The sequence below is a fragment of the Chenopodium quinoa genome, unplaced genomic scaffold (assembly GCF_001683475.1).
Source record: "Chenopodium quinoa cultivar QQ74 unplaced genomic scaffold, ASM168347v1, whole genome shotgun sequence".
Taxonomy (NCBI): domain Eukaryota; kingdom Viridiplantae; phylum Streptophyta; class Magnoliopsida; order Caryophyllales; family Amaranthaceae; genus Chenopodium; species Chenopodium quinoa.
In genome coordinates this window covers 7237618-7251027 of record NW_018744633.1, presented here as the reverse complement: position 1 = coordinate 7251027, position 13410 = coordinate 7237618, and the positions used below count along the sequence as shown (strand labels likewise).

General features: G+C 29.7%; 2 protein-coding genes across 2 annotated transcripts; both read left to right on the top strand.

The window, feature by feature from the left end:
* Nucleotides 1-1273: 1273 nt before the first annotated feature.
* LOC110701407 lies at nt 1274-8698 on the top strand. The gene is made up of 7 exons (XM_021879062.1): nt 1274-2078; nt 2223-2309; nt 2680-2949; nt 5192-5362; nt 6082-6135; nt 7589-7735; nt 8070-8698. The coding sequence occupies exons 1-7, from the start codon at nt 1872-1874 to the stop codon at nt 8445-8447; spliced, it is 1314 nt and encodes a 437-aa protein (XP_021734754.1). The 5' UTR covers nt 1274-1871; the 3' UTR covers nt 8448-8698.
* Nucleotides 8699-9974: 1276 nt separating this feature from the next.
* On the top strand, nt 9975-10996 carry LOC110701408. Its single transcript, XM_021879063.1, has 2 exons — nt 9975-10376; nt 10502-10996. Exons 1-2 carry the CDS (start codon nt 10282-10284, stop codon nt 10728-10730), a joined length of 324 nt encoding a protein of 107 aa, XP_021734755.1. The 5' UTR covers nt 9975-10281; the 3' UTR covers nt 10731-10996.
* The last annotated feature ends 2414 nt before the right edge of the window (nt 10997-13410 follow it).

Here is a 13410-nt window from a genome sequence, read left to right as displayed (position 1 = left end):
CATTTAGACTGACCAAGTGCCGTGTACGTCAACATATTATACTTAAATACTTAATAAATCACGATTTTTTAATTTATCCTTTATTTTTCACTTAATCTTTAGGTGTAAAACTTTGTTTAAATTGCCTATTTGCCACTGGCAGTAAGTTAGTTAGAGAACACACCCATTGCTTTCTACTTTTCTAATTTCTACAATGTCCTAAAATTAGAAGAAAAAAACGGTTAATTATTGGGGATGAAAAAATGTAAAGCAAAGATAATCCTTAAAAGGAATAAAAATTAAAATAGAAAATAAAAATCAAGGAAAGAAAAAGGGATGTTGATGATGATAGTTTGGTAAGAACGTTCTTTTCCATTACATGTACCTTGTATACATTTAAAATGGAGCAAAATCTTTACCATTCTTTGACTTTTAAATTATAATGAAAATAACTCATAATGATTCATGAATTGTATAGTTGTATGCTTGTATCAACTTTTTAATAATTGAAAAAGTAGACCGTACATGCAATAAAATTCTAGGTCAATTGAAAACGATATAAACAAAGAAATGTGTGTTTTATAATACGGAACTTCAAATGCTTTTTATTACGTATATTGTTTTAAATTTCATATATTCTTTATCAATCTAAAATAACTTCAATCATAGTTTGTAATTTCCAACAAAATAGAAGGTAAAAGCTTATAATCAATTGACACATTTCTCACTTTGGATTATGTTGCACTTAAACAGCTCCTTCCAAATTATAATAAGCCATAGACAAATTTGTATAAAAGCGGTGTGATATATATACTATTTTGTCATACGACTTAAGTCATACAAAAGTCAAACAAAAAGCAATATAGCTACAAAGACTTGGACCTTACAACAAAACACAAGTTTGAACTTGTAACACCCCCCCCCCCCCCCAAAAAAAAAAAAAAAAAAAAAAAAAAAAAAAAAAAAAAAAAAAAAAATCATTTATTTGAGAAAGAAGTCTTACAAAAAATCAACTAATTTTATACACATATTCTTTAGACCATGTTAACACGAGAATATGAGATGGATTCATTATCTTATTATACACTACTCCCTATCAATTACTTCATATTTCATGCTTCAAATACACATTAACCTTAATTTAACATATAAAAATCACAATGAAAAAGGAAATATAAGCTTAAAAAACACCCATAGACTTGGTTAGACTATAGTAGTAGTAGTAGTTAATGATGGTGGATTGGTGGTGTTTCAAGAAAAATTAATGCTCCTTTCTTAACTCAGTGGTGTTGGCAGATAGATGCATAACAAATCATTAAAAACTCATATTCAATTTGACAAGTAATTAATTAAATTAGGTGGGTATACTCTCATTAACTCCCTTTTCCTTTGGGTAGGTCTGCCCTACTTTCTCTCTCTTCCACCCTTTATAATTTCTGCCTTTCAAGTCACATTTCCCTCTTTTTTTCTCTTTTTTAATTTATTTTTTGGTATAAATTTCTTACAACCCCACTTCATAAAAACCCCAAAAAATAACCCAGAAAAAAATCCCAAAAAAATGAAAAATTATTAATTGTAAAACAGAGTGTTTTAATTTTGGGAAGTTATATATGACTCCAATGCATTTTCAGCAATCATGATCTCTCTGTCCTTCTTTCAAACCCTTTGAACTTCTAAATTTAATTCATTTCCCAGTTTTTACACCCACCTTATTCACTTCTACATTACTGTTATAGAGAGAGAAACTAGAGAGAGAAAGAAAACAGAGCAGATATAAAAACAGAGGAACCTTACTCTGTTTTTTAGGGATTCAAAAACAGTTTTTCTCATCTGGGTTTTTATTATTTTTTATTTTACAGTGAGAATGTGAAAGAAATTTTGGGGAAAAAAAAATGGGTTTTTTAATTGGGAGAAGAAATATTCATTTTTCTAGTAAAATTCAACTGGGTTTTCTAGTATTATTTGTTCTGTTTTTGGGAATATTTAATGTTACTTTGGGGTTAAATTACACAAAATATAGACAAGTTAGTGATTTGAGATTTGAGAGGATTCAGAAGCACATTAACAAGATTAACAAGCCTTCCATTCTTACCATTCAGGTTTGTTTGCTAATTAGTTTATTAATTAATCTATTAATTTGTTTTTAATTTGATTAATTTTTTTGGAAGGGTTTTTGTTGGTGTTTATGAATCTTCTATTTTGTTTTTTTGTATGACTAATTTTGTTTTTTCCACTAATTTCAGAGCCCTGATGGAGACATTATAGATTGTGTTCATAGAAAAAAACAACCAGCTTTTGATCATCCCCTTTTGAAGAATCACAAGATTCAGGTTTGTTTCTTCTTTCCTCAAATAATTTTAGCAAATAAAATTTAAGTTTTTTTTTTAAATAAAAAAAAATAATAATTGAACGTGAATAAAAGCTTAAAACTTTAGGTGCAAAATTAATTGGTACTTAATGTTACATTGGACTATACCATTATTCAAGTGGTTTCATTTCAGTTTCTAAAACTTTAATTTTCATTTTCACGAGTGTACTTTCACTTTTTGAGTTTAGCTGTCACATAACTAGTCCAAAATCCAAATTGCACTACTATCGCTTACATAAACGTGGTTATTAATTTCGGATAGAGACAGTATTATTTCATTTCATCAATTTTAAGACATTGTCTAATCAAATTTAATATTTTGTATGTGACAGAAAACGCCAACAGAAAAGCCAAAAATGAAAATGGTAAAAATAGATGAATTAAAAGAAGGGGATAATAGAAAGGGCAAAGAAATAGAATGGCAAATGTGGCATTTAAATGGAACAAGATGCCCTAAGGGAACTGTTCCGGTACGCCGGAGTACAGTGCATGATGTGCTAAGGTCTAAATCATTGTATGATTTCGGAAAGAAGCGACCGCGATCACTTACTTTAGCTAGAAGGGCTGATGCTCCTGATGTTGTCAATGGCAATGGTCATGAGGTATGTAGTTCAATTTTTGTTTAAACTAGCTAATTACTTCATTAATTGATGTTAAAATTTAATTATTTATTTGTTGAGTTGTTATAATTTAAAATGAAAATGAAGGTTGGAGGATATATATACCTCTTAATTGTTGTAATGATTTGTTTGATTGTTGATAATGTTGGTATCATTATAATGTGTGTTAAGTAGTGATCAAGAGATAATGATATTTTTTGTCATAATTAATTATGATGTTGATTGAGGATTAATCCAATAATATATTTCTTCATTGCTAGCTAGGTTTTCTTCCACGAATTTACATTATTGTTATACTTAAAATTTTATGCGAGAGTATATGATTGCATGTTAAATAGATAGGCAGAGTGAATAATAACTAGTTAACGTAATGGATAATAGCAAATTAGCAATGTATTAAATTATAATCGTACTTTCACCAAAAAACCAAAAAACAGAAAACCACTGCAATGTCAAACGAACCTTTAGTTTTATTGTTTTTAAAACTTAGTCACGAAATGTTTCTCCCATTTATATACTTGTTGCAAAATAATACGGAGTTCTTCGTATGGCCCTTCATTATAAAATGGCCGCCTATAAGGCTATATAAGGGCTATAACATTAACTAAGCTATAGTGCTATACTAGTCGATATTTACTTGCCTTGCCTATCAATTAGATAAGTACACCGTTAATAGTGTATGATTACTATTTTAGCATAAAAAAAAAAAAAAATTAAATTATAAAATTTTAAAAAAAACTAGCAGTTGGAATTAATAATTAGTACAGTACTTCTAATTATTTAGGTTGCTCAATTAGGAAGGACCAAGACAATCAATTAGGGAACTTTAGCAATTTGTACTATTCAATTCACTCGTCTTTAACTGTTGCTATGTGCATGGGAAAAAATTGCATGCGCTTATTATCAAGATTACAAGGAATTTTTAGTCAATTAGGAATTAGGATTATGTATGTTGACTCTTTTGACTTTTGACAATTAGTGATAAGACATATCACTTTTTCAAAGAAATGTTTGATCCCATTTGTGATTCTACTTACTTGATTAGGAATTTAGTATTTTTATACTTTTTTTTTCTCCCTTATTTTCCATAGTACCATAATACTACCATGTAATTAAAATCTTGTAAGTTGGTCCACAAAGAATGAGGCTAATAAAACCTTCCGATTTTCCCCTCTCGTGCATTTTCAATCATCCATTTAAGAAATAAACTAAAGTCTAAAGTTAAGTTGTGACAACTAAAATTGACTTCTGATGTCCCTTTGCGCCTTTTATTTCACAACCAGAATGATAACGACAAGAGCGGTGATTAATGTCAAATATTTTTTGTTTTTATTATTGCGTAATAAGTGAAAGATAAGACTATCTTGGAATTATCATATACTTCGTAATATTGTACGGAGTAGTGTATATTTTACAAAAAAAAAAAAATTACAAAACTAAGGTCATGCCAACTGTAATATTGAGAGGCCTAGAGGGATGTAAGGAAGGAACTTAAATAAAATGGGTCTATATTCCTAACCAATTTTGTATCCTTCATTCCTTGAATTTGGCTTATTGAAGGGCCCAAGGTTTAAATGCACCACTTTTGCTCCACTCCCTCCATTCATACCACATTACATATGCTAAATTGGTAGCTTTTTTATTTATTTATTTTTTTTTATTTTTTTTAAGTATTGAATTTTCACTCTTTAGTAAAGAGTATTGTTTATAAACATCTATTGATAAAAATTGAGGATTAAAACTATAATATCTATTTTATTTTCCCTTCCTCCTCTTCAATTATTAATTTAAATCTAAAACTAAAATTATTGAAATTTGAAAAGTTAAAGGAGAAAATGTACATGTGCATCTTGATTTTTGTAAAAACTTATTCATTGAATTAATTCACTAACTTGAAGAGGAAAATGACAATCAAGTAAAAGAAAATTGAGTACTTATACATGGAAAGACATTGAACAATTAAAAAAAAAAGAGAGAGAGAGAGAGAGAATTGACAGTGAGGGATAGCAAATAGGAATTATAACACAAGGAGTGAAATTTGATACATAAAAATACACGACTACACGTGACATCATGTCATGCAAAGTTTCTATATAATCTGGACTCGTAGTTTTTAGTGCATACGAATAGATTATGAATTGTGGTGGAATTACCTTTGATTTTTTTATTTTTTAAATAATTAAAAAAAATTTATAATTAATGTGTAATGCTTGTTGTTGTGTAGCATGCAATAGCTTATACGGGAACATCAGAAGAAATATATGGAGCAAAGGCAACAATAAACGTGTGGGATCCATCAATTGAAGAATTGAACGAATTTAGCCTTTCTCAAATTTGGGTTTTATCTGGCAATTTTGACGGCTCTGATCTTAACAGTATCGAAGCTGGTTGGCAGGTATGTACTCTCTTTTTTTTACTCCAATGATCAATTTCTTTTATAATTACTCCATACAACCTATGATACTCGGACTCTTTATTTCACCTCATGTACTCGTGTCGGATTCTCGACACTCAGATATGGGTGTGGCATCTGACACTTCACTTTTAGTTCAAAATCATAAAACTTTTTTACAAAATAGCTGAGTCGAACACTTGAACACGTATCTGTGTCAGACATAGGTACCCGAGTCATAGTAACATAGCATAGAAGTAGTATGAACCTTGATGTTTGACTATATCCCTTCATAGGAACTTGTTAATACATTGTGATTTCCCATATACCTCTAGGCATTGTATGTGTTCCCTATTCTGTAATATATTGGCTCGACCCCATATAATTAAAGATGATACTCGACTTCATACTTTATTTAGGATTTAAGGTCGTCTTTTTCACTTGATTTATTCTAACTGAAACTAACTATTGTAATTTTAAATTTTAGTTTTGCTCATTTAAAAAGAGTTTGCTGAGTCTAGTGCTATTTCAAAAACTACTGATTCTCGCCATGACATGAAATTGTCTCATAATAGAAATTGCATTATTACTTAACACCGAATATTCACATATCTTGCGTTATTCTATTTTAAGCAGATATATATGCATTATGCATGAATACATTAATTAATTATTTAATTAGTTGATGGAAGCCCTAAGGATATGATTGTTGTACTAGTCAGGTCAGTCCGGAGCTTTATGGTGATAGCAGGCCAAGATTATTCACTTACTGGACGGTCAGATTTCTTCCCTTTATTTTAATCTTTATTTTTGCCATTTTTTAATTTAGTTAATTGAAATTATAATATGGAAATTGCTTGGTGTTTTATTACTAATTACTTAATTACTAACTGCTGGCAAATAAAAGTCAGCACATTAATAAATTTAGGAAATACAAGTAGAAAAATTAAATAATACAAGGGATAGAAATTTCTTTGAAGTCAGAAGATAATCACATGGGTAATTAAGTGTCTTTAAGGTCAAAATTATTAATAAATTCACCTACTTTGTTCACTATTTGTAATGTATAAAAGTCAAATTCTGTTTTAATTAATGTCAACAATAATTTCTCTGATTTTAGCATCTCTTTAATTACAAATTTGGTAAAAGCTGATTTCTGTTTTAAACACTCATTCTATTGATATACTCACAAACAATTGCGAGAAGCATTAAACGAGTTTCAAAACTTACTAATTACCTGAACGATAGACTATATGCTTGAATGTATGTATCATGTATACTTACGTATTTTGTAACTCCAATTACTTACAGATGTATGTTAGATTTTGCTCAATTATGCTATCCAAATATGGAGAAAAACATTACAAAGTACACTCATGATTTTAATTTATTTATAGAAAATGAGAATGGATGGATCCAATGGTAATAGTATATGCATTAAATAAGATAATAACCATTAATTAGTTAGTACACTTGTGTACTAATTATAAGTAATGGTACGAAAGTGACACAACCATGTGCCTTAATATCTGAATAATGATCAACTGACCAAATTTGATTACACCAATTCCCAAAAATATTTGGACCACCTATTCATTACTTATAATGATGAAATTTACACCCCTTTGTTAGTGGATCTTATTAAATGGCCGTTAATCCCTTTTGTTTTCTATTTTATTTTATTTTTTTCCTATTTTTGCATGGTAGAGTGACTTGCAATTAACATATTTTGATAAAAGATGAGTTGATTGAAATTCACTCCTAGGATCTACAAAGGTGACCTAGAGGGCTAGAGGTGAACTTTAAGTTATAAAATCCGTGCTTTAAGTTAGATAACTAAATACCAGGTGAATCGAATGCATCTTAAATAAGGTTGTATGTCCTTATCTCACTAAATGCATGCGTAGCAAACTTCTGTTAATTAGATTTGATTAGTGGTGATCAAAACAGTAGAGTGGAAGTAAAATTGATAAGTCGATTTGAGGTTATGACTTATGAGAATGCTACTAGTAATTCATTTCCAAACAAGCGACTTGTACATAACACGCTAATAAGAGAGTTGTTATTAGTTGTAATATATTGTATTTTAAAATGTAAATTGTACTACATTGTTTTCAAATTCTAATTATTAGTAATAATATACTAATAATTGATAAACAAAGTGATAATAGATGGTAATAAAATCGAGTAAAGGAATGATATTAAATTATGTTGTTTGACATGATACAGAGTGACTCGTATCAAGCAACTGGTTGCTACAATCTTCTATGTGCTGGGTTTATTCAAATTAATAGCCAAATTGCAATTGGAGCTGCTATTTCTCCGGTTTCTTCGTTTCAAGGCAGCCAATTTGACATCACCATCCTCATTTGGAAGGTTTGTGTCTCCTCATTTTGAACTATATACTTGTAGGTAGCATATCATTCGTTAATTTAAATAATACGAAGTATATATTAAAATATTTTCATGATTATATGTAATTTGTGGAATAACTTTTAGGATTATAATTCTAGGGATATAAGATGACTTGAGTTATAAAGTTATAAGTTAAGCACGTCTTTTAAGGTGTCCACTATACACTCGGGTGTATCATGTGTACATATATTCACACACATTTTTACTAGGCTTTGGTGTATAAAATGTCTACAACAGTCAACTTTCCTAAGAATCGGGCTTTATTTTATGATATTTTTTTGTTTGAAAATTGTAGGATCCAAAACTTGGAAATTGGTGGATGAGCTTTGGGGATGACACCCTAGTAGGGTACTGGCCAGCAGAGTTGTTCACCCACCTAACAGATCATGCAACCATGGTAGAGTGGGGTGGTGAGGTGGTCAACACACAGGCTAACGGGCTTCACACCGCGACTCAAATGGGTTCGGGCCATTTCGCCGAAGATGGGTTTGGCCAAGCCAGTTACTTCAGGAATCTAGAGGTTGTGGACTCAGACAACAGCCTTAGTGCACCCCAAGATATCCAAATTCTTGCTGAGAATATCAACTGTTATGATATTCAGAGTTCATACAACAATGATTGGGGCCAACATTTCTACTATGGTGGGCCTGGGAGAAGCCCAAAGTGTCCATGATTCTTAGCCCAAATCCACCTAGAATATAATTAAATCTTTTTTTCTTTTCTAGTATTAATTCTTTTATTTTACTTGTTTTAAGCTAAGGTAAATATATCACAAATTCACAATGCTTTCTGATTTTGTTCTCTGCAGTTATCTTCTAATTATAATATATCTTTGGTCAATCTAAAAAGGTGACAAAGAAATGTAATTGTGAAATAATCAAGGAAGAAAGCATTATTCTTAATAGAAGTGGCAATTTCTTTGTATGCGAATTTCTCTAACTAGTAAGATTCCAAACATAAGCATCAAGTAGATATAGATGTCAAGTAGAGATTATGTGCGTATCTAGAGAGGGCAAAAAACGACTAATAAGACATGATTCAATGTTGAATTTTAAGTATCACCCAAAGCGTATAACTATAAATTAGACCATAACGAACATTTACTTTTTTTTTTTTTTGATTATTTGAAATGCAAATGACTTATTAGACATAATGTCTTTGGACCAAAAAAATAGCCGTGTGATGTTGAACATACATGATACATATTTAAATTAATCGGGTTATCCCTTCTACATGATGAGAACTAAAAGTCACATACTCACATTGCTTTGAATTTTTTGAATGGGAAATTATATCTTAGACTGCATGCTATCTTTAACTTTCTTTAAGATATAGTTAGAATCCAACTAAAAAAAAGTCTAGTTCTAAGATAACTTTACTTAATTTATCATGCAAAAAGCAGCAATGATTTATTATTAGAAAAGCTACAAATAATTTATAGAACAATAATAGATTACAAGTTTATAAACTTTGCTCTTTAACTTTTTGTAAAATAACTTTTTCTTTTTCTTTCTTTGTTAATTAAAACTACTACATATGTTTTCTTAGTAGATATGATAAACGGGTCAAATAGGGTCATTATGATTATGATTGGATAATTTTGAATCAAAATATCAAAATTGAGTAGTCTTGTAGGACTAGCCCACACCCTACCTGGACTTGACAATCTCATTGGATTCTTTGGACCCAACCTCCATATTGGGCCTACTCCTAACATCATTTAAACTCAAAGTCAATTATATTCTTATTTCCACTTAATTTATACGGCTTACATTATGATAATTGTAAAATAGATCATGTTGTGTCGGGTTCAAATTCGTCTTGTTAATAAACAAGTTGAAAAATAGTTAATCTAAACAATTTGAAAGCCTTAGACCCGAATCTAACTCACTTATTAAAAAGGTAAACTTTTAACCTATTAAAATTATTATTTTGTCCACAATAATATTAATAATATGTATATTTAAGGAATCCTACTGAACCATTGCAAGTCAATGTTTAAGAGTTGAGAGTAGAGGGAGAAGGTAATAAGAGAATTTCTTTACTCCCAACCAAATGGAGTTGGTAAAATTCGATCCCGTGACCTCAAAGTTACAAGGTGAACTCTTCACCAACTCTACCAAATAAAGCTTGATTTGTCGTATATGAAGTATGGAACACATGATATTTTAGGAATAGAATAAATTTGTTCTTTTGTATAGAGCAATATATACTACTATTAAGGAAAGACTTCTTGCTTAGGTCTTTCCTTACTCATATTTCTATTCAATAAGAAAACACACTCATATTTCTATTCAATAAGAAAACACACATTAACAAAAAAAAAATATTCCTTTTCTCATTGCCCCACATTTAAAATTCCTTTTTCTCCTTGTCCCCTTCTTTCACCATTCCCCCTATACCATTATAAATAAACCAAACACACCCTAAAACAACCATAAAAATATCTCCCTTCTTCCATTTTCATTTTTTTTCATAAACTCTTTTATTTACAAATACTAAAAAAAATGGGAACAACTTCAGAATCAAATATCAAGATCATAATTGAGAAAAATCCCTCCGAAGCTCGTTTATCTGAACTCGGCATTAAATCCTGGCCTAAGTAAGTATATATACATCTTCTAGTTACTTTATCAGTCTGGAATTAATAGTCACGTTAATAGCAAAAAACCCGAACAAAGATAATAACATTATTTTTTTGCTATGTTTGTTTGTGATTATGTGCAGATGGGGTTGTCCACCAGGAAAAATAACATTGAAATATGATGCAACGGAAACATGTTATTTTGTGAGAGGAAAAGTAAAGGCATACCCTAAAAAAGGGTCAACAAATGATAATGAAGGAGTAGAATTTGGGGCAGGAGATATTGTGATTTTTCCCAAAGGTCTTAGTTGCATTTGGGAAGTTTCAGTTGCTGTTGATAAATTCTACAAGTTTGATCCTCCTTCATGCTAATTAACATACTTAGTTAATTAATTAATTAATCACCTTTTGAATTTATTATTTTTAAAGTATTTTTGTTTGGTTATTAGGTTTTAATTTTAGTAAGATTCTCTCAAGTGTTCCAAGAATCTAGGAAATATTGCACAAGTAATAAGTCCAAAGTTTTTTGGAGGTTTAATTTTCAGTTTGTACAAGTTTTGTAATTTGGGTAGCATTTATATGGAGTATAAATACATGGGTTAAGCTCAGAATTTTATATAAATCATAAATTCATAATACACGCACTTTGTTTAATTTCATTTTTTCGTTTCATAACATTCTCTTGTTGATTTTATAAATGTGTTGGACTTTCAAGTGTTTGGTGTGAATGTGTGAACTATCCCATAACACTTGTGCATGATGAAAAGAATTCCTTCCTTGATATCTATCACTAGATTGATGAATTAAGTACTCTCTCGGTCCACAATCGAGTGTCTCATGTGAGAATCACACGCCTATCTATCATCAAATCACTACTATGTTGATTGATTCATATGTTGGTGAATATTTATGGGTAAAAGGCGTAGTATATACGATTATTAACTTGCAATTTTCTTAATGTACAAACAAATTTTCTTGTATTAAAGAGCTTCATAATATGCATATATGTTAGTTGTAACATTATTTGAACTTTTATTTTTTTAATGACGGGAAACATTATTTGAACTAACACTACATCATTCTATCAATTCTAGTTTGTGAACCAATAATAAAAATTATCATTTGAATGTCGATGAAGGAAGAGCAATAGTTTTGTTGACGTATTTTTTCGAACTTTAATTTCCTCTAAACATATAGGACTTACTGTTCATTTTTAATGCATAATTCAACTTTATACTACCAGGAGTACCATCCCAAAAAAAAAAAAAAAAATGGAACTTCAAGTATGGTCATAGCATATCTAAATTTTACAAATAAATTTTAAAATTATAAGGAATATATATAGTTAGTAATCCTATGGGGAAAAAATATTTTATAACACCCTAATTAATAATTATCCTAGAAGGGAAAACATATTACATGCTCACATTTAGTATGTATTGAACTATGAACGTATTCTTAGTTGTATTTGTATACCTAAATTTAGGGTACATATCTAGCTATAACATTTTTTTTTTCTCAATTTATAAGTCTGGCTCATTTAAAATTCTTCAAATGAACAAAACTAATGACTCACTATATATTGTGTCAAAAAAAAAAAATGACTCACTATATAGCAAAAAAAAAAACAAAAACAAAAAAAACCTTGCTCTTGATTCTTTTTTTTTTTTTTAGAAAAACTCGCTCTTGCTTAAAAACACCTATAATATATATCTCTTAGTTTTTAGCTAGAGACATACATTCATCATGAAGATATATAGACGTATATTTGTATATTATTGTTATGTGAAAATATTATCAACAATTCAACAAGCAAGAAATTTTAATTTCTTACCAAGATTAAGATTTATGAATAATTGAATATGATAGGAGGTATCTTTCAAAAAAAAAAAAAAAAAAAAAAAAAAAAAAAGAAGAATATGATAGGAGATAGAGAGAGGTATGCATGATGCATGAGTCAAAGAAGGTTACGAGTAAAAGGCAATAAGTTGCATGTCAAGTCCACAACAAAGTGAACACCTTTTTGAATTTAAAGTAGCTTTGAGGTTTGACTGGTCAACTCAACAGATCTTCATGAACTTCGATCGATCTGTAAATATTAATTTATTTAATGGTTTTGCTAAAAATTTGCCATGATTAAGATAAGATCGAAGAAAGCTCCAACTCTTGGTTTTGCTTTTCTTCTTTTGTTGGTTTGTCGTCTGTGCATGGCACGTGAAACCCACCATGGATTTTAATTGTGGGCCTATTTATTTGACAGGGAGCATATGTTACATGATTATATAATATATACCCTTTTTTTTTCCTTCTTTTCTTTTAAGAAAAAGGTTTGATGGTTTATAATTAATACTTGTATTAGGATAAAAATATCGTTAAATAGATCATATTAGAGTTGATTATGAAGTTTGGTTAATATCGAGTCAAGAGAAATAGGACAATAATAAAAGAAATCGAGGTAGTAGTAAGAAGTTTATGAAAGGAAAAGTATCCTGGACGCCCTCATTTAAAGTTTAAGAACTTTAACATGTGCAGTTAATTCAGCTAATAACTATAATTAAAATAGTAATGGATCATATACTTAGGGATGATGGAGTAACTATTTGGTAGAAGGTTGTTTGTTCAATCAAATATGAATTGAATGATCCAAATGACACACGCACTAGTGTTGTTTGCCTTGTCCAGTTTGATTATTACCCATCACAAAGCTACAAATTGCGTGTATATATATATTGTCCATGAGTTGGTTGAAGAAGTTATTGGGCAAAACATAGAGGTTGATTTCAGGGATATCAACAAAATTTCATTAAACTTTTCTCTAAAGTAATATCGTATTACTCCCATTTATATTGGTATATACAAGAAGTTAGAGTAGTCTATATTAGTATATTGCCAATTGTATCACTACGATTCATTTGGTAGTGGTTATAGTCATTGTGGTTGAGCATTTGTGACGGAAAAATAAAGATGGCAAATGGAAGGCAGGTACTACTATTGAGATTGCATTGGTTACGTAAACAGACGACATAACCTAAACATGCATTGCATGTCGCAC

What these genes read in the sequence shown, in the direction of transcription:
- LOC110701407 (XM_021879062.1), top strand. Translation starts at nt 1,872, where the DNA reads ATGGGTTTTTTAATTGGGAGAAGAAATATTCATTTTTCTAGTAAAATT. An exon ending in CTTCCATTCTTACCATTCAG is followed by an intron (nt 2,079 to 2,222) that starts GTTTGTTTGCTA and finishes CACTAATTTCAG; the next exon opens with AGCCCTGATGGAGACATTAT. An exon ending in GATTATTCACTTACTGGACG is followed by an intron (nt 6,136 to 7,588) that starts GTCAGATTTCTT and finishes GACATGATACAG; the next exon opens with AGTGACTCGTATCAAGCAAC.
- LOC110701408 (XM_021879063.1), top strand. Translation starts at nt 10,282, where the DNA reads ATGGGAACAACTTCAGAATCAAATATCAAGATCATAATTGAGAAAAAT. An exon ending in GGCATTAAATCCTGGCCTAA is followed by an intron (nt 10,377 to 10,501) that starts GTAAGTATATAT and finishes GATTATGTGCAG; the next exon opens with ATGGGGTTGTCCACCAGGAA.